The sequence below is a fragment of the Spea bombifrons genome, chromosome 4 (assembly GCF_027358695.1).
Source record: "Spea bombifrons isolate aSpeBom1 chromosome 4, aSpeBom1.2.pri, whole genome shotgun sequence".
In the NCBI taxonomy this organism is placed as follows: Eukaryota; Metazoa; Chordata; class Amphibia; order Anura; family Pelobatidae; genus Spea; species Spea bombifrons.
The window spans coordinates 108,407,660-108,425,638 of record NC_071090.1 but is presented as its reverse complement, the minus strand read 5'-3'; the positions used below and the strand labels follow the sequence as shown (position 1 = coordinate 108,425,638).

The window sequence follows — 17,979 nt, the reverse complement described above, 5'->3', positions numbered from 1 at the left end:
CAATTAAACGGGGTAAATAAACCCCATTATTCTCGTTCCTCAGTTACAGAAGAAATAACCGGCAGCTGCTCAAAGCTACATAAATACGGTCTCGAGAAGCCACGCCCCCTAGTCACACTAAGCACGCCCATAACCCCCCTCCCGTGGTCGGACGCAGAGCAGCGCAGACGCGCGCGTTACGTGAGTGGCGCATGTTGAGTGCGCTTCGGCTGGTGATGACGTATTTTGTAAGGGACAGCTTGCTGCCTGAATTAGCGATGACGCGGCGCATGCGCAGTGCGTGATTTCTACATGCTGATCGGGGATCTGTATACCGGCGGCGGGGGCGCAATATCCGGGTTACTGGTGACATGAAGAAAGAGGAGTGAGTAGCGGGGGTGGTCGGTTCTTATTATCCTGCGGTATTTGCAGGTTTGTGGTGTTTTAGTACTAGCTCCCATCACTCTCAGCGAGTGGAATGGCTCGGCTGGGGTCTGGAGTTTCGTCAGCTGTCAGCTAGTTTTGTTTATAATTATAGGGGGGGGAAGAAGGTGTCGTGGTGTTGAGCCCTAGAGCTATGGTTAGAGGTCCGGGTGGGGGAGGGGATCTCGGAGTGGCATGGTGTAGTCCTGGGTGTTTAAGGAGGCTGGGTGGGTTCTTTAAATCACGTGATATGTTTGGTGCAGGTCTGTGACCTCCTCCAAGGGGTCAGGTTAGGTGTTCTGGGGCTTTTAGGGGTGTGGGATTGTGTAGTAGGTATGTGGAATGACCTCCCAAAGGTTGAGGTTTAGGGGTTAAAGGCTTTTTTGGGTCTTCTTATATCGCTACTTGGGCTGGATGTGTGAGCATCAGCTGGGGCATCATCCCTATCATTCCCAGCCAGCAGACTAATAATTATCTTCCTTAAAATGACAATTATGGCCCTCAAGCCAAATAACTTGTCTAATATTTCTAACTTTGCAACTTGCAGACAGGAAATGGGATTATCTAGCGATGATGTCAGAGTTCTAGAGGATGAAGTCACTATATCTCCGAAAGGCAAGGTACTGATGCCGGTGAATACGTGACCGTGTTAAGGGCGAGGGATAGCAGGCCGCACCTGAACACGCTCTCGCACACGCACACTGTGTTATTTACGGTTAATAAGTGAGATCATATTATTATTATTATTATTCCCGTTATTTGCTGCGTTTTGTGCTGTGTCGGGTAACAGTGTTTTCAGGGACGCAGGCGTTTTGTTCTGTAGGATTTGACGTTGTTGGGGGGCGGTTAAGCCTCTTGGGCTCTTAGTAAATGCGGCGGGGGGCTCCGTGCGGCCCGGCTGGTGTCGGTGACGAGGTGTCTGTTGTATCTCCCGTGCAGGAGGTGATGGTCCCCCCCGGTGAGCACCCTTTACAGTACAGATACACGTTCTGGTATTCGAGGAGAACGCCCTCTCGCCCCGCCAGCACTCACAACTACGAGCAGAACATCCGCCAGTTCGGTACCGTGGCCTCGGTGAGTGCAAAGATTTGAAAACCGCTTCCGACGCGCTTAGTGAATAGCAGGCGGAGACGGGGATACAGGAAGGGGTTAATGTCGCTCCTGGAGGCCTCCACCTGCTGTGACCCAGCCTCCTTCCGTTCAAAGGTTTGGGGTCGCTCATGGAAAACGATGACATTTCTGGCTGTAACATCATCACAAAAGGGTTTTCTATCCATCAGTTAGCCTTTTAAACTTAAACTTGGATCAGCGAACACAACGTGCCATTGGAACACAGGAGTGATGGGAGTGATAAAGGGCCATTGGGGCACAGGAGTGATGGGAGTGATAAAGGGCCATTGGGGCACAGGAGTGATGGGAGTGATAAAGGGCCGTTGGAACACAGGAGTGATGGGAGTGATAAAGGGCCATTGGGACACAGTAGTGATGGGAGTGATAAAGGGCCGTTGGGACACAGGAGTGATGGGAGTGATAAAGGGCCGTTGGGACACAGGAGTGATGGGAGTGATAAAGGGCCATTGGGGCACAGGAGTGATGGGAGTGATAAAGGGCCATTGGAACACAGGAGTGATGGGAGTGAGAAAGGGCCATTGGGGCACAGGAGTGATGGGAGTGATAAAGGGCCATTGGGACACAGTAGTGATGGGAGTGATAAAGGGCCGTTGGGACACAGGAGTGATGGGAGTGATAAAGGGCCGTTGGGACACAGGAGTGATGGGAGTGATAAAGGGCCATTGGGGCACAGGAGTGATGGGAGTGATAAAGGGCCATTGGAACACAGGAGTGATGGGAGTGATAAAGGGCCATTGGAACACAGGAGTGATGGGAGTGATAAAGGGCCATTGGAACACAGGAGTGATGGGAGTGATAAAGGGCCATTGGAACACAGGAGTGATGGGAGTGATAAAGGGCCATTGGGGCACAGGAGTGATAAAGGGCCGTTGGAACACAGGAGTGATGGGAGTGATAAAGGACCATTGGGACACAGGAGTGATGGGAGTGATAAAGGGCCGTTGGGACACAGGAGTGATGGGAGTGATAAAGGGCCATTGGAATGCAGGAGTGATGGGAGTGATAAAGGGCCATTGGAGCACAGGAGTGATGGGAGTGATAAAGGGCAGTTGGAACACAGGAGTGATGGGAGTGATAAAGGGCCGTTGGAACACAGGAGTGATGGGAGTGATTAAAGGGCCATTGGGACACAGGAGTGATGGGAGTGATAAAGGGCCATTGGAACACAGGAGTGATGGGAGTGATAAAGGGCCATTGGAACACAGGAGTGATGGGAGTGATAAAGGGCCATTGGAACACAGGAGTGATGGGAGTGATAAACAGCCACACGTTAGTGTGTGTATATGGGTATAATTGTTGCTTTGTGCTTCTAGCGCAGTTCACGGTATAAACCTGCGATTGGTTATTTCTCGCTCTGACTCCCTTCTCCCCCCGGCAGGTGGAGCAGTTCTGGAGGGTTTACAGCCACATAGTGCGTCCGGGAGACCTTACCGGCTACAGCGATTTTCACCTCTTCAAGGAGGGCATCAGACCTCTATGGGAAGTAAGTGATTGGCGGGGGGCGGGGGGGGGGTTGTGTCTCCGTCTCGTCTCCGTCTTTCCTCTGTGTCAGGAGCCCGGGATTCTGTATTTCGTATATTCCTCCCTTTAATATCTCTTTATCTTCTTGTTGTAATGGCCGCGTACATCAGTTGAGTTACCTAGCAGTGATAGTAGAGGCAGCCTGGGAAGGAGTTCAATTAGTGAATTTCAATTGAACTTCCTGTTCTTCATTCTCCGGATTTTTTTTTTTTTTTTTAACACTATAAAGGCTGGATGGAATAATATTTGGAGAAATAAGGTAATGTTTTATTAACGTTAAAATTGATCTTTTTTTTCCGCCTTTTCTTTCTCTCAGGATGACGCCAATAAAAACGGGGGAAAGTGGATAATCCGCCTGAGGAAGGGCCTGGCGTCTCGCTTCTGGGAGAACATAATCCTGGCCATGCTGGGGGAGCAGTTCATGGTGGGAGAGGAGATCTGCGGTGTCGTGGTGTCCATCCGCTTCCAGGTGGGTTTACAGAAACGCTGTCGGATCAGGGGCCCGACCCTAGCGCCCCCCCTGCCCCCCCCCGCTTCCCATGCTTTAAGGGCTATTTATGTGCCCCTTTCCCCTACAGGAGGACATTCTTTCCATCTGGAACAAGACGGCCAACGACCAGCTGAGCACGGTGCGGATCCGCGACACGTTACGGAGAGTTTTAAATCTTCCGCCCAATACAATCATGGAATACAAAACTCACACGGACAGCCTCAAGTAAGATGGCGCTCGCCTGTACTGTGCGTTTCTTTTTATTGGCGTCCGATAGCGATGCGATGTACGCTTTCAGAGCCTGAGCCTGGACTTTCCGAACAGCCCCTTGGTTTATTGGCACTCACGTGAGTTTAGCAGTCGGGGTTCTGTCACTCGGTTGAGTCAGATCTTTTATCCCAGTCGCGGTCGCGTGGAGATACGGACCTGCGCTATCGGTTAAGCTAAGTGGCCTTTTGTCGTATCCTGGGGCCACAGCTGGAGCTTTCATCCTAGGGCCGCGCAGGAGTTAAATGGAGTTGAAGGATGTGGGATAGAGCGAGCCTCCAGGAGCCCACCATGTATGTTTTTACAGGGTCTCATTGTGCTATTTTTTTTTTGTCCTCCTTGCAGGGATAACTCCAGCTTTCGAAATACTAAGATCACCACTTGATTCTCAGCACGGAAGCTTAAGTGTAACCAGAGAGGAGTCTGGGAAGATCAGGGCATCGCTTTTTTTTTATTTTTAATTTTTTTGAAGAAAATCTAATAAAACTGTCCGTTCTCACTTCATCTCAGGGGAACATCGCAAACGGGCGCGTTTTTTATTATTATTATTATTTTTGTTTGTTTTCTGCCCCTTTACCCAAAGAAGAAGCATCTTCCAAGCTGTTCTTGGCCCCCAGAAACCTGATACCCAGTGAAAAAAAACTCTAAAAAGGAATCTCATTGTGTCGAGTCCTGCACCGGTACAAGGAGTTCGAGAGGACTCTTCCTTGAACACAGCGTGCCTTTGTGAGAGGAATGAATGGAATTACGATTCTTTTTTTCTTTTATTGTTAATATAAATAAATGATGTTTTGACAAGATTCCTGCTTATGTTTTGTCAGGTGGGGGGGGGTGTATGAGTTGCCTTTAATGAGCAAAGCATCATGGGAGTTATTCTAGCCCAGGGCAGAACGCTCACTACAGGGGGTATTTATAGAGCTCTGGGTCAGTGGTAAAGCAGGATTAACCTGATGTGGGGCAGGCAAGCTTAGTAATGCTGCAAAACCTAGCGGGATATCCGTAATCTAAATGATCTGCCCTGGGGCTCTTTAAATTTTAACCCTTTAACACGCAGTCGCAGCGACTATTATATTGCCAAATGGCCCTAGTAACAGCGGAAAAGATATTCTGAATGAAATCACCTGTGTGCAGGCAGGGATGCTCGTTAAATCAGAGTGGGCTATGAAGGGGTCGGCTCCAGACTGCGGGGGCTGGGGTATGCGGTGGCGCGGCTGCCCGTTACCAGCCGTAGGTTGTAATACTCGGACCGAGTGACTGGTGTTGGAGGCCGGGAAGTCAGGGCGTTGTCCTCATGGCGCGTAAAAGCGGTCGTCGTCCTCGAAGGGCCGGTCTGGGGCTTTGTTAACGTGCCCCATGAGGAAGATGGCGAGGGTCCCCACCACGAACAGAGGGAGCGCTGCCCAAAAAAACAGAACGTCCAGCACCTTCCCGATCAGGATCCAATTCTCCATCTCCTGTAGCAGAACAAAAGGAAACGCCACGACGGGGTTAATTTGATGAGCTATTACCCTGCGAGGGGCAGAATCGCAGGGGGGAAAGACCGGCTCCCGGCGTCTTCCGTCTAGGGGGTTTATTAACTAAAGGGAGCGTTGGCAGGAGAGCTTACTATTCATTATGAAGGGCCAGCAGTGGAAGATTCCGCCAACAAGAAGGGCTGAGGCGGCCCTGTATCATGTATAGTTTATTGGGTAAGGAAACGTTGAAGGCATCTCGCTGATTTAGCTATACATTATACAGGGCCAGCCAAGCTCTTCCTGCAGGAGAAGCTCCCTGGGGTTGTAATTTCATAACGTACAATGTAAAGCTGCAACCCTCCCATAAACTCTCCCTTTAGTGAATAAACCCCTCTGTCGCCCTGCCCGGGGGGGGGAGTAGCTGGTGTGGGGTAATTCGTGGCGGCGTTGGGGTGGCACTCACCGCTCCCGTGACGTTTTGCCCCCTCGTGCTCTCAGTGATGAAGTTGCAGGCATCCACGCAGTCCTTGATCTCGGGGGCGCACTGGGCCAGGTTTCGGTATAAAGTTGTCGTTACATCGAATTCGTCGCCTGGAACAACAAGGGTTGGGGTTACAATGAGCGCAGACCCCTCCGCGGGGGGGGCGGATTGTCGGGTCTCCTCCGTTCACCTCTGTGGCCCCCGGGGCCCCTGCTCATTCCGTGCCGTTCCCGCTGTCTCTCGAACATGAGCTCGCTTCTCGGCTTCTTCAGCACGTACTCCTCGGCTTTGAGCATGATGCCCAGCGAGCTTCTCCTCCGCTCCCGGGGCGGCTCCTCCGCCTCCTCGCACGGCTCCACCCTCATCCGGAGGTACCGCGGCAGGACCTCCAGGACCATCTGCCGTCCATGGCGACAAATAATCACAATTAATACCCGTTTCATCACCGTTTCATCACAGCTAATTGACTTTTATTAGTACCTGGTTAGTTAGTTGGGTGTTACTAGGTTTATCTGCTCTGTCGCCTGTAACCCGGGTGTAGCAGCTTTACTAACATCGGGGACCGAACGGTTCCAATTATGGTAGCAGCAGCCAATCACGTGAATGCTAGCAAAATATCAGTATTCTCACAGCATTCATCCGATTGGCTGCCGGTTCTCCCGGCCCCCCAGGTGTCCCACCGCGCGATGGGTCGATTACAAGAGACCCAAGAAGCCTATTAACGCTATGGGCGCTGTGCCGGCCTCCATAGGCTTCATTACAAGGCGCTGCTAGCGTTCAAGATACAGAGCACCCGTTCCTGTGTTTGATTTGGGCGAATATTCGCATACATTCTTCGCGTTCGTTTTGTTCTTCGTTTTTTGTAGAAGGGGTTAATACGGGGTTAACGCGGTATGCACTACGCAGCAGCTTTGGCGCCAGGATTTTAAATGTCCGTACGAGCAACTCTATTGGTCGCCTGCAGGGGCCTCCTCTGCTGGCGACCAATAGAGTCGCTTGCACAGCCTGACGTGGAACTTGGCCTGTCTCCCCGCTCCAAGTTTAACTCCTGATGTTGTTAAAAACGCCGTGCGAGTGAGCCTATTGGTGGCCTGCAGGGGCCTCCTCTGCAATCCCAAGGACCATGTTTTCATCACAAAATGGTCTTGTTGGCCGCCTGGGTTATTGAGACCAGACTGCTGAAGGACACTATTTCGATGCTGCGACTCAGACCCCACTGAATGCTTTAAAGATACAGATTTCAGCAGATCCTACATTTTCATAAGCATTCCCCGCCATGGGATCTCCTCTTATACAGATTTACAGAAGCGTCCTTTGAACACGAGGCCTCCTGTGATGTCAGATCTCACAACTGGATGATATTTTCCCATTTGCTATTTCATCTGTAGGCTTGGCTTCTGAGACCCAACGTATTATGGAATGTATCCTCGTCTCCGGAAGCACCAAAACCCCTTTTTTTAACTACAACTAAAGAACACTCTAGAGGAACCGATACTTGGTTATGATTGAAGCTCTAAAGTATTAAAAATGAGGCTCCACTCAGCTCCAGAAAACGGACTCCATCTTGATAGCTAGCACATTGACTCGCTCATACCAATAATAACGTCTCCATTATGGAATTAGCTAAAGAACTTACAGACGTGGCCAAACTCCACTAGAGAAGTTGACACTGGACCACATTTGGTCCTCACTACACTCACTTACCAAGTTCTGTACTTTTAACTCTACTCAGGCCTGTCTTATCCAGAAGTTTTGCCTGTAGTTTCATTATTTCGATTTTTTGATTTTTTTTATATATAAATATATATTTATTTATTTTTTCTTAGGTATGAATGGCTTTGGGGCGTCTCACTAGCTGCTACGCTGTCCTGGGTTCGAAAGAAGGAGATCCTAGTGGTTTCCCTTAAATGCGTTTCCCTCAGGACTCTTAGCTAGTACAAGATGCCCCGTTCTGCCTGGCATTTATTTTGGGGGTTAAAGGAGTTATTTTGTGTTAGCCGGTAGTATCATTGAGCGCTCTCTCACGTGCTTAATGTTGGCGGTCAGGCGGTGAGTACTCGGCGTCCGAAGGGACACGTTAAGGACAATGACACAGCTCAAGACGATGAGCGTCGACACCAACATGACAAAGATGAGGTATCTGCAAGAGAAATGGTGGATGGAGACGTGAAATGGAAGACGCGCTCATTCTGATAATCTGGACCGAAGCGGTTGAAGACCTACCCCCAGCCCATTTACCCCTCCTGCCCCTTACAAATAGAATGTGTTTGGGGCTAGCCCTCCCATCGATGATACGGGTCCAACCATTGACCCGCTCACCCGCATCCCAAAGAGTAGCCGTGGCCTGGATCCTCCCAGGTATGCATTAACGTGAGGAGAATCATGGAGGGGAATGAGCGTGAGATGGATCCGTTCCTACATACTTGCCAATAAGTGGGACGCTGAGAGACGTCTCAGGGACCTTCTGCGAAATCAGGATGAGGAACACGGTCTGTGCCAGGAGAACCGAGATGGACACCGTACACTTCTGGCCCCCAGCTGCAAAACATTGGGAAGCGGGGGGAGGGGGGACGGTTGGATTGAAGGACGGGGTAGCCGGAGTACAGCACAATGACGCATGTTAATGTACATTTTAAGTTTTTGATTCTGCTGTTTGTCTTTAACACCCAGTTTGTTCATTAAATGTTTTTAAATAAACACAAATTAGCATATATCGGCCAACTAATCGATTATGAAAATAATCGTTACTTGCAGCCCTATGAATCTTATATCACGGAATCCACGATACACTATATGGACAAAAGTATTGGGACACCTGACCGTTACACCAACAGGGACTTTGATGACATCATATTCTAAATACATAGACATTAATATGAAGTCGGACCCCCTCTGCAGCTATAACAACTTCCACTCTTCGAAGGCTTTCCACAAGATTTTGGAGCGTTTCTGTGGGATTTTTTTGTCAATTCATCCCCCCAAACTGACCTCAAAACACAGCTTGGCATAGTAGCTTGACTTGTGACCCCGACTCACCTTTGGCCGGCAGGAAGTAGACCAGCACCACCAAGGATGATATGAGGACACAAGGAACGATGATGTTGATGATGTAGAAGAGAGGTTTCCTCTGGATAATCAGACAAAACAAAATCTCTTGATACTCAAGGTCTTCTGGTGAAAATCTGGAGTTCACGACCTTTCGTGCTGGCCTGTGTTTGATGGCCCACTCCCCATTCTCTAATAAAGAGGTTGAGGGAAAGTCATAAAGAGACAGACAATGGGAGGGAGACACATAGGAGACCAAGACAACAATTCTAGATCCAGACCATTGTATAAGAGGAATTGGGATCACCTGTGAATGCTTCCGGATCAATGTCCACCCACTCTATCAGTTTATCCGTTTCCGAATCATAGGCCAGCTCCAGACTGATCTCATTTGCGTTGAATGTTTTAGACCTGTAAGGAGAGATGCACCCGGAAACTTTGATGGCTAGAAGAAATGTCTTAATGTCTCTCCTACTACAACACAGACAAGCACGTTGAGGAACCTAGCCTAGATCTTGATCTAGAACAGACAGACTGGAACCACAAAAACGTGCAACCACACCTGAAAGGCTCCTCTTAAACAAAGAGATAAACCCAGACTCCTCTAGAACAGAGCGACAACGGTTGACATTTGTAGAGCAGAGAGACAAAGCCTGGCTCCTCTGGAATGGAGAGACAAAGCCTAGCTCCTCTAGAAATGACAAAACAAAGTCTTGCTCCTGTAGAATGGAGAAACATTTTCTTCTAGAGCTGGGAGACAAAACCTGGGTGCTCGATAAACCCAGGCTCTCCTAGTACAGAGAGAGTCGAAGCCTGGCTCCTCTAGAATGGAGAGACAAAGTCTAGAACCTCCAAATTTCAGGGCTTGTCTACTGCGAGGCACGGTATGGGGGCTAGTACCTCACCTGAACACCAGCGAGCAGTTCTGCCAGTCGAAGGGGAAATAGGTGACCACAATGCTGCACGTGCTCCTGAAGATAGCCGGTGGGATCCAGTTAATGTACCCAGAGCTATAGACGAGGGCATTAGCGTAATAGGCGACTTCGAAATTGCCATCGATACTGTAAGAGAAAAGGACAGGGGGTGAATCCTAACATCATGTCACCCAGTGAGGGGAACATCACACGATCCAACGTTCCCCCCAACTCTGAGAGGACTACTTTTCAGCCATGGCTTTTTTTTTTGGACCATGGGACATTTTGATATTGTGATTCCCAGCGAACAAGCTCCTGGAATAAAGGGAGATTAGGGGAGGAAAAAAAAAACAGAGGACACAGGAATTTGTGCCCCAGAGAGGGAGCATTAGGGGGTATTTGGGTATCACTCACTTATTCTCCAGGACGATTTCCGGTAGCCACACCATGTTATGCGGAACGCGTATAATGCCAATCCCTCCGTATTCTGACTCATTCCAGGACAGACGGTAATCGTCCCATTCCTCCGGGATAATATGAAAAGAGTTAATTTGGGATTAACGTGTATTTTTGGCCTCATCCTCCCAAATTACTTCCTTCTACTTACTAATTGTATCCACACGTTGGTTGTTAAGGTCTCTTCTTTCTCATTCTGCAAAACGGATAAACCATGATGAGATTCTTTTAGGATGTCAACGTTATTGCACGTCAGCGCTTTGATGAGAAAATTGAGATCATCTAAAAAATTCTAAAACTTCCTTCAAACCTGAAGAAAAGCCTGCCCCTACCCAAAAAGATCATTAATTTGGGCAGTTAGGCTATAGGTTTACCACACATGGTCCTTTGACATTTCTGAACTAGAAGTAGAGCTTCAAAAAAAAAGGAGGCTCCATCCCGTACTCAGACATAGAGATCCTACAAGGGCCCTGTTAAATGTACAAAGGACTAGAGGTGAGGGAACCGGCCATAGCATGGTATAAGCCAAGCTAGGCCTTAGTCTTGGCTTCACAAACCATGCATTAGCTGAGCTGGATGCACCTAAAACCTGTTTAGATGAGGGGCTTGAGCTGTCTTGGCTCCGTCTCATACTTTTTCCCCTTTTAACAAGCCAGAGACGGACAAGACATTGGTCTGGAGCCAACGTCGTCTTACTCAGCTATACAAGGGAGGCTCCAACCTGAGCCACCAACACAGACACCACGAGCGGGGATCTCCCTGTAGGAGGAGGTAATGACTCTCTTTCTGACAATGATGACTTTATATACCAGAGAGATGAGATTGGTCAACGTGAGCTTCAGTTTCACTGTTATGATTTCATTGATGTCTCTCACTGGCCGGGACTTGACATCATAGTTGGAGAACAAGTCCTTAATCAACTGAGCCTCCTCGCTGGCCAAGCAACCTGCAGAAGATGAAGAAAGAGGTTCGATGAAATGTTACCATAATCACACACCCCCCTGTCAAGAAAAATGACAAGTATCAAATATAAAAAGGTCATTAACAGTCCACCTTCTCCATGTAACCAAGGCTATTATTCCTAGTTTTTCTGGAACTCTCCAGGCATCCCACCCATCGAGGCCTGGCTTAAAAAGTTGGGACTCATTTATCGAATAGAGGGTTTGGTGATGTCCGCTAATGGCTTAGGCTACCAAAATGATGTAAAATGGCTTCTTTGGAAAAAAATATTTTTATCTTCATCATCCTTTTCTTGGGGCCCGTAGACCCTCATGCTACTTCGGAGATCGTTTCTCATCTTCCTAGGGCTCACCACTATTACACTGTATCGTTTCTGTGATGCTTCATGGTCCCCGTGACGGTTTTGCGACACAATATGGAAGGCGTCATATTGGTCATTACTTGAAACACTCTATCTAGCTGGATTTTGTCTTTTTTCTGTTTTACATTGTTTGATTAAACCATTGTATCTATTAAACTGAGAATTATGCTAATTATTCTCTAAGTCTTCTCCACCATGTGGTCATCAAGACTCATCTGATTCAGCAGAGTTCCAACAAGTGCAGAACGTCTACAACTAATGTTCTCAATCATGAAAATGGATCACTGAGTCCTCTGCCCGAGTCTTCTTTCTTCTTCTTTCCGCATTTGGTTTTCTGAAGACGAGCCCGACCACTGATTAAGGTTTAAGCAGGAGACATGGGCAGACCAGACGAGCCGGACATTAGGTTTCTAAGCTGGATTCACCGGAGGAAAGTAGACTCTCGCTAATGGTCTATTTGACTAGAGAAAGTTGGACAAAAAAGAAGGTTCCGAGGTCCAACGGAATGATGAGACGCAGAAATCTGAGGTAAGCAGCGGGTACGGCGATGGGGGACACGCTCAGGTGTGAGAGACAAGCAGGACATGTGGCTTCTCTGCTGGGAGATGGATCAGAGGCTCATGGACCAAGGCAAGGTGGATGAACCACACAAGTACCCGTGCAAAGGGGCCATAGGGCAAACAGGTAACGACAGAGCTAAGCCTGGCACGTTTCTCCAATAAGCAGGGCTGAGCTGGCCCTGCACAATGTATATCTCAGTCTCAGTGATTTAACTATACATTATGCGGAGGCAACAAAGCTCTTCTTGCAGAGAGGGGCAGCGACACAGACAGACAGACACACAGACAGACATATAGTGACTCACAGCGCAGGAAGGGGAGAAGAAACAAGGCTCTGAGACCCCAAACCATGGCCATGACCGAGCGTCAGCTCCGGGCTCTCTCTCGTTCCACGGGGGCTGCAGAGCGGAAGGGGTACCCAGGGAGAAAGTTATTTAAAGACGGGATGTGTTATTTCCGAGAGGAGGGATAGTATCGTCTTCCACGGCTTCTGGCTCCTAGAACCTCTCTCTCTCCGACCCCCCCACAGTGCGTGGCTCAGCTGTCTCCAATGTTACGTGTCATATGTATGTTCACGTGCGGTCACGCGGCTTTTACAACTTAATCTGATCCGTTTTAAAGACAAAACCCCCAAATAACAACAAAATAATAATAAAAATAACAAAAAAATTATAAAAATACTTCTTATAATAATAAAAAATAACAATAATAATAATAAAATAAAAATAATACAATTTGAATATTTTATTTACTCCTCTAAAAAACATATGTGAACTATTAGTGAATTATTAGATAATAATTTAATGTTCACTAATAGCTGACGGCCTCGTTTATTAATACATGATGAAGCAGCGGCACATCGCTCCCAGTTCTCCTTGTGGAATTCCCAGTTAGTGAATGGGTGATGAGTGACAGGGCCGTCTGGGGCTGCAGTCTCATTGACATTGGCCCAGAGACTAGGGAATGCCATTTAGAGGGGAGGAATAAGGGGGGGGGGTCCGCGTCTTATCCCTCCCCATGCGGCATAGTCAAGGTTAATAATTACTTAAAATAGACCTGGTCCTGGCTTACGTCAGAATCTATTATCATCCCGAATAGAAACGATTATTACTTAGGGTTGTTTGTTTATGATATGGAATAGATACTCGGCATCGTTGTACACAGCGGCGCGTTCGGCATCGGCGCATAGATACTCGGTATCATGATATAGACCAGCGAGGGGATAACGTCAGTCATGACAGTCTGCCGGTTATTAAACGGATATTCTTTATCCGTTTTCACTGGAAGCCCTCGAAATAACGTCAGGAAATAGGCTGCTCTCTCAGATAAGGCGACCACAGCCACGTCACAGATAAAGCAGGAACCACGGGGCATGTTCTCTAAGCCGAGGGTCAGCCTGGACGCTGTCAGTATACACGGAGCTGGTGGGTTTGTGGAATTTTACTATTAGTTTTACCATCGTTAATGTACCCAAAGCCAACGACTCGCTCTGAGCCCCCCGCAGTAAGTATCGCTCGGTAGAACTCCAGAATGTCCTCAATGTCTAGAAGTTAGCTTGTCTTTATTACGATATATATACGTTCCCAAAATTCTTTTATTGCTCGCTCAACGTTCTTAATTCTTACAGATCACACTTCGTTATCATGAGAAGTTTGGCGCTTTGGGAACTTCTCGTTCTACTTTTGGTGGGAAACGGTTCTTCTGCCAAGCCTTCCTGCTCCACTCAGAAGGACAAGTTGGACAAGGTGGAGACGTCGTGCACCAACCTTGGTTTGACCGGCATCCCTTTGGACGGCATTCCCACCGACACGCAGATCCTCATCTTGAGTTTCAACTCTTTGAAGTCCGTCTCCACCTCAAGCTTCAAAAGTTTCCCGCAGCTGGTAGAGCTGGACTTATCCAACAATGGGATGTCTGTCATCGACGTTGACTTACCGTTGAAGTTGGAAGACCTGAACTTGGCCAACAACTCGTTCGACAAGCTACCGAAGCTCTCCCAGTTGAATAGTTTGGTAAAGCTTGACCTGTCCAACAACCGGATTGTGACTGTGCCAGACGCCGCTTTCCACGGCCTGAAGAAGCTGAAATCATTGTATCTTCAGGCTAATAAGATCCAGGATCTTCCCGATAAGGTATCTCGTTCTCTTCTTCTAGACTCCAGAAAGTCACCCCGGGGCGTGAGCCGCAGACAGTAGAATAATTATGTGAACCTAGTGGCGTAAGTGCAGCCCCTTGGTCCTGTCTTCTTGTACCGGAAGGGTCCTTTCCAACTAAACTAATTCCAACCGGTGTGGGGAGACAGGACCTTATGAGAGGCGCGTTACTCTACGTGACCCCGTGGTGAAACCGAGGCTGCTGGCAAAGTGCAGGTGGAAAGGGGTGGGAAGTATGTATATGTATATGTGTTTGTATGTATGTATGTGAGCATGGATGTGTAATTGTTTGTGTGTGAGCATGGATGTGTGCGCCAGAGTGTATGTTGGAAGGGGGCAAGGGGCAAAGGAGGCACAGACAAGTTGATTTGGGGGCAATGATGGCGCAGGGCTCACGATGCATTTCTCCGGTCGGGTGGTTGTCCGGAGGACAGGATCATGCAGAAAACTGTTTTTACATCGTGTTCTCTGTTAACCCTTTCATAACAGGGGTATTTAACACCCTGTAGGTCAGCCTACAGTTTTAACCATTTGTTTAACTGTAATTTCCCCTGTTTCGGGGTTTTGTGCACCCATTTAATGGCTCATAATGCAAAACACAAATAATTAATAACTAAGGGGTAAAATTCCTCAATTATGCTCTGCAACAACCCGGCCCTTAAAGGCCAAATTACTTAAGTGCAGCGGTCGGCTGGATATCCACGCAGGAAGAACAGGAAGTTAATATGGAACAGATCTCATCTTTAGCCCCTTTTCACCCCTAAGAATGTACCGGCTGTGCCAAGCTGTGCCGAGACACCCATTAGGACGTACCGGTACGTTCTGACTTGGTTGTAGCGGCAGGGACAGGGAGATCAGGCTGTCTATTAATACAGACCCCCGCTTGCTGATCACAGTGTGATCAGCGCAGACAGATTAGGAGAAGGAGAAACAAACAAACTAAAAAAAAACCATAAGGGAAAAATTAAACATAAATAAAAAATAAAATAAATTTTTTATTGGGAGTCCAGTGATGTCACCATGACATCATTGGCATAAAAAACATATGAGAGTTCACCAAAGGGATCTCGAGCCGTAGTCGTGATTTAAAAAAACATATGGTTAGAAAAAAAACCTGCTGGTCCTTAGATTATGAAAACCCTCAGACCTGAAGGGGTTAAATTGCCCAATTCTTGTAATTTAGCTTGACACCGTAGCCCGCCTTGAAATTGGTCACATGACTTTAAACTTGCTAGTCGTCATCGTGGTTTTCTCTGTGGTCCTTCTGTTGTTCCGACTGTGTATTACATCATAGGAGCCGTTACTGCGTTAACCCATCGTGTAGCGATGGATGAGGAACATAATTATTACATATCCGCTATACGCATGTTATGTTATTATGCCACTTTCCGATTCATGAGCTGGATCTTAGAGTTCCGGAATGGAAGTTTGGAGTGGAGTGTGACAAAAAGCTGAAAAATGGAGATATTCACAAAAAAACGTGGGGGGGTGTCACTGTTGACCTGGAGTTAGTCCAGTTGTTCTTCTGTCCATCACGTGCCATATTGTTTTTCTGCTTGTAAGAGAACGTTAATGATTAAGATGCGATAATGTTCCATTATATCCTTCAAACTGCGGGCAACGACATCGGGGGCTTCAACAAATCTAAAGTCCTTAAAAATGATCTAATCGGGTTTGGTTAGAGACGAAAACGCAAGAATGAAAATTCTGAGCATAGTCTTCCGCGGTCCATCAACATTCTAACGATTCTTTGTTTTTTTGTGTGTTTGTGGAAGGTTTTCGAAGGCCTGCAGCTCCTGGAAACTCTGGATCTATCGTCTAATGAACTGTGGCAGGTCCCGCAGCATCTCATCTACGATTCGGTGCGGATGGAGAAGTTTCACTTAAGCGGCAATCGTCTCACGGAAATTCCGGATTTGTTTTTTGAGGGGCTGGATAATTTGGCTTACGTGTACCTGGACAAGAACCCGTGGAACTGTAACTGCGCTCTTGCGTATTTCAAGGACTGGGTGGAAGAAAACGAACACAACATCTACACCATTGTGAGCGGAACTCCGGTCAACGACGGGAGAAGTGTCCTCTGCTCAAACAAGTTACCGCTTTTGGATTACTCCACCGAGCACTGTAAAAGTACAGGAGACGCTGGACCGGGTGTGGCCAAAACCGAAAGGCAACCATCAACAGAAGTGCCAACCACATCCGCAACCACACCGGTGGAGACTACAAGCCTAGAAACCACAAAAATGCCTACCACCGAAGTTCAGACTACAACCCTAGAAACTACAACGCTGGCAACCACCGAAGTTCCGACTACAACCCTAGAAACTACAACACTGGCAACCACCGAAGTTCCGACTACAACCCTAGAAACTACAACACTGGCAACCACCGAAGTTCAGACTACAACCCCAGAAACTACAACACAGTTGAAGACTACAAGCAAAGCAGTAATTCCAACTACCACGGTAGAGCATACAAGCCTAGAAACCACACAACTGACAACCACAGAGGTAGTCAGTACGCATCATACAACAACCCCAGAATCATCCACCAAGATGACAACCTCTACACCATCACCAACCACTACCAGATGGACAGAGGAGACTCCAACAAGACCAGCTTCTACACTCACAGTGCCACTAACCACCACGGCCACGTCACTCTACCCAACAACACAAACTCCTGCACCAGCAGAAATCGACGTTCCCGTAGCACCCGTGGCCATGAAACATTGGCGACTGTGGCTGGTGGAGACCATCATCAGGCACTGCTGTTTCCTTCACTTCTTGCTGTACACGCTGATCGTTGGCGGTCTCGTCCTTCAGATCGTGGTGTGTCTGGGGTTGCTGGTATGGGGGTACACCTCCTACAACGTATATTTCCAAATACTGACACAAAAGGCCCCCGGAGTCCGGCTGACGCGATACAGTCAGAGAATATCGAGAAACGAGGACGAGATCCTGCTGGTGCACGACGGCCACGGAGATTCCACCTTCACAGACGGGTCGGCCGGAGAGCCGGTCCCGATACTACTGCTAGAGGCGAGGTCCAGAGAGAACGGCAGGAGGTTCACGTCCGCTATCTTACCGTGACGCTGTGCCAAGGTACGCCAGCTACATGTGTATCAGGCCCTACACCCGGACAGAAGACAAGGACCCTGTGTACTGTATAATACTACCGAGTACCTCCAAAATAAAACATGACAAACCTGCGTTGTGTAATAATGAGTATGCTGCGTGCGGAACACGCCGCGCTGTATAATGATGGCGAGTATCTATACGCTAATATCACACACATTGTAGAGATACTAAACTTCAGTACACGAGGACCACAAACATGTAAGGAAATCTGCGTACCCCTAAAAAACAAGTAGCTTAATTCATTTTAATTAAAATTGCAGTCCATTTGTGGCCCTTGAGGACCGGGGTGGTGCAGCCCTGACAATAATGTCCTTGTTACTCTGGTGCCTACACGTGGAGCAGTTTCCAGTCATGACTAAACATCTTCCCGTTACATCAAAGTGAAGCCCACCCTGCTCAGGGCAATGAACGCTATGGGGGCAGATAACCAGCATGCCCCACCCGTCCGGCAGAAAGTCTGTAAACTTTCCATCACCCCACAGACTTCAATCCAGATGATGAGGAAAAGAATTAGGCCTCCTGCCCTGATGTTGTCACAGCACAGTACAGCCACGCGCTAACCTCAGTCCTAGAACGGCTGCTCCTGCCATTGTGTGCCACACCATGCCCTCCGCTCAGCAGCGGCATTCCCCTCGCACCACCTA

At 48.1% G+C, this 17,979-nt stretch overlaps 3 protein-coding genes across 3 annotated transcripts; 2 read left to right on the top strand and 1 right to left on the bottom strand.

The window, feature by feature from the left end:
* Positions 1 to 221: 221 nt before the first annotated feature.
* Positions 222 to 4,611, top strand: LOC128492540 (eukaryotic translation initiation factor 4E type 2-like). The gene is made up of 7 exons (XM_053465122.1): positions 222 to 364; positions 950 to 1,022; positions 1,342 to 1,476; positions 2,912 to 3,016; positions 3,371 to 3,523; positions 3,633 to 3,769; positions 4,157 to 4,611. Exons 1-7 carry the CDS (start codon positions 351 to 353, stop codon positions 4,194 to 4,196), a joined length of 657 nt encoding a protein of 218 aa, XP_053321097.1. The 5' UTR covers positions 222 to 350; the 3' UTR covers positions 4,197 to 4,611.
* CHRNE (cholinergic receptor nicotinic epsilon subunit) lies at positions 4,293 to 12,426 on the bottom strand. Its single transcript, XM_053465113.1, has 12 exons — positions 12,348 to 12,426; positions 10,971 to 11,107; positions 10,313 to 10,357; positions 10,120 to 10,229; positions 9,697 to 9,852; positions 9,099 to 9,202; positions 8,783 to 8,983; positions 8,170 to 8,284; positions 7,772 to 7,886; positions 5,937 to 6,144; positions 5,729 to 5,856; positions 4,293 to 5,265 (listed from the first exon to the last, which is right to left on the bottom strand). Exons 1-12 carry the CDS (start codon positions 12,397 to 12,399, stop codon positions 5,101 to 5,103), a joined length of 1,536 nt encoding a protein of 511 aa, XP_053321088.1. The 5' UTR covers positions 12,400 to 12,426; the 3' UTR covers positions 4,293 to 5,100.
* Positions 12,427 to 13,442: 1,016 nt separating this feature from the next.
* On the top strand, positions 13,443 to 17,406 carry GP1BA (glycoprotein Ib platelet subunit alpha). Its single transcript, XM_053465126.1, has 2 exons — positions 13,443 to 14,174; positions 15,971 to 17,406. Exons 1-2 carry the CDS (start codon positions 13,686 to 13,688, stop codon positions 17,285 to 17,287), a joined length of 1,806 nt encoding a protein of 601 aa, XP_053321101.1. The 5' UTR covers positions 13,443 to 13,685; the 3' UTR covers positions 17,288 to 17,406.
* Positions 17,407 to 17,979: the final 573 nt, after the last annotated feature.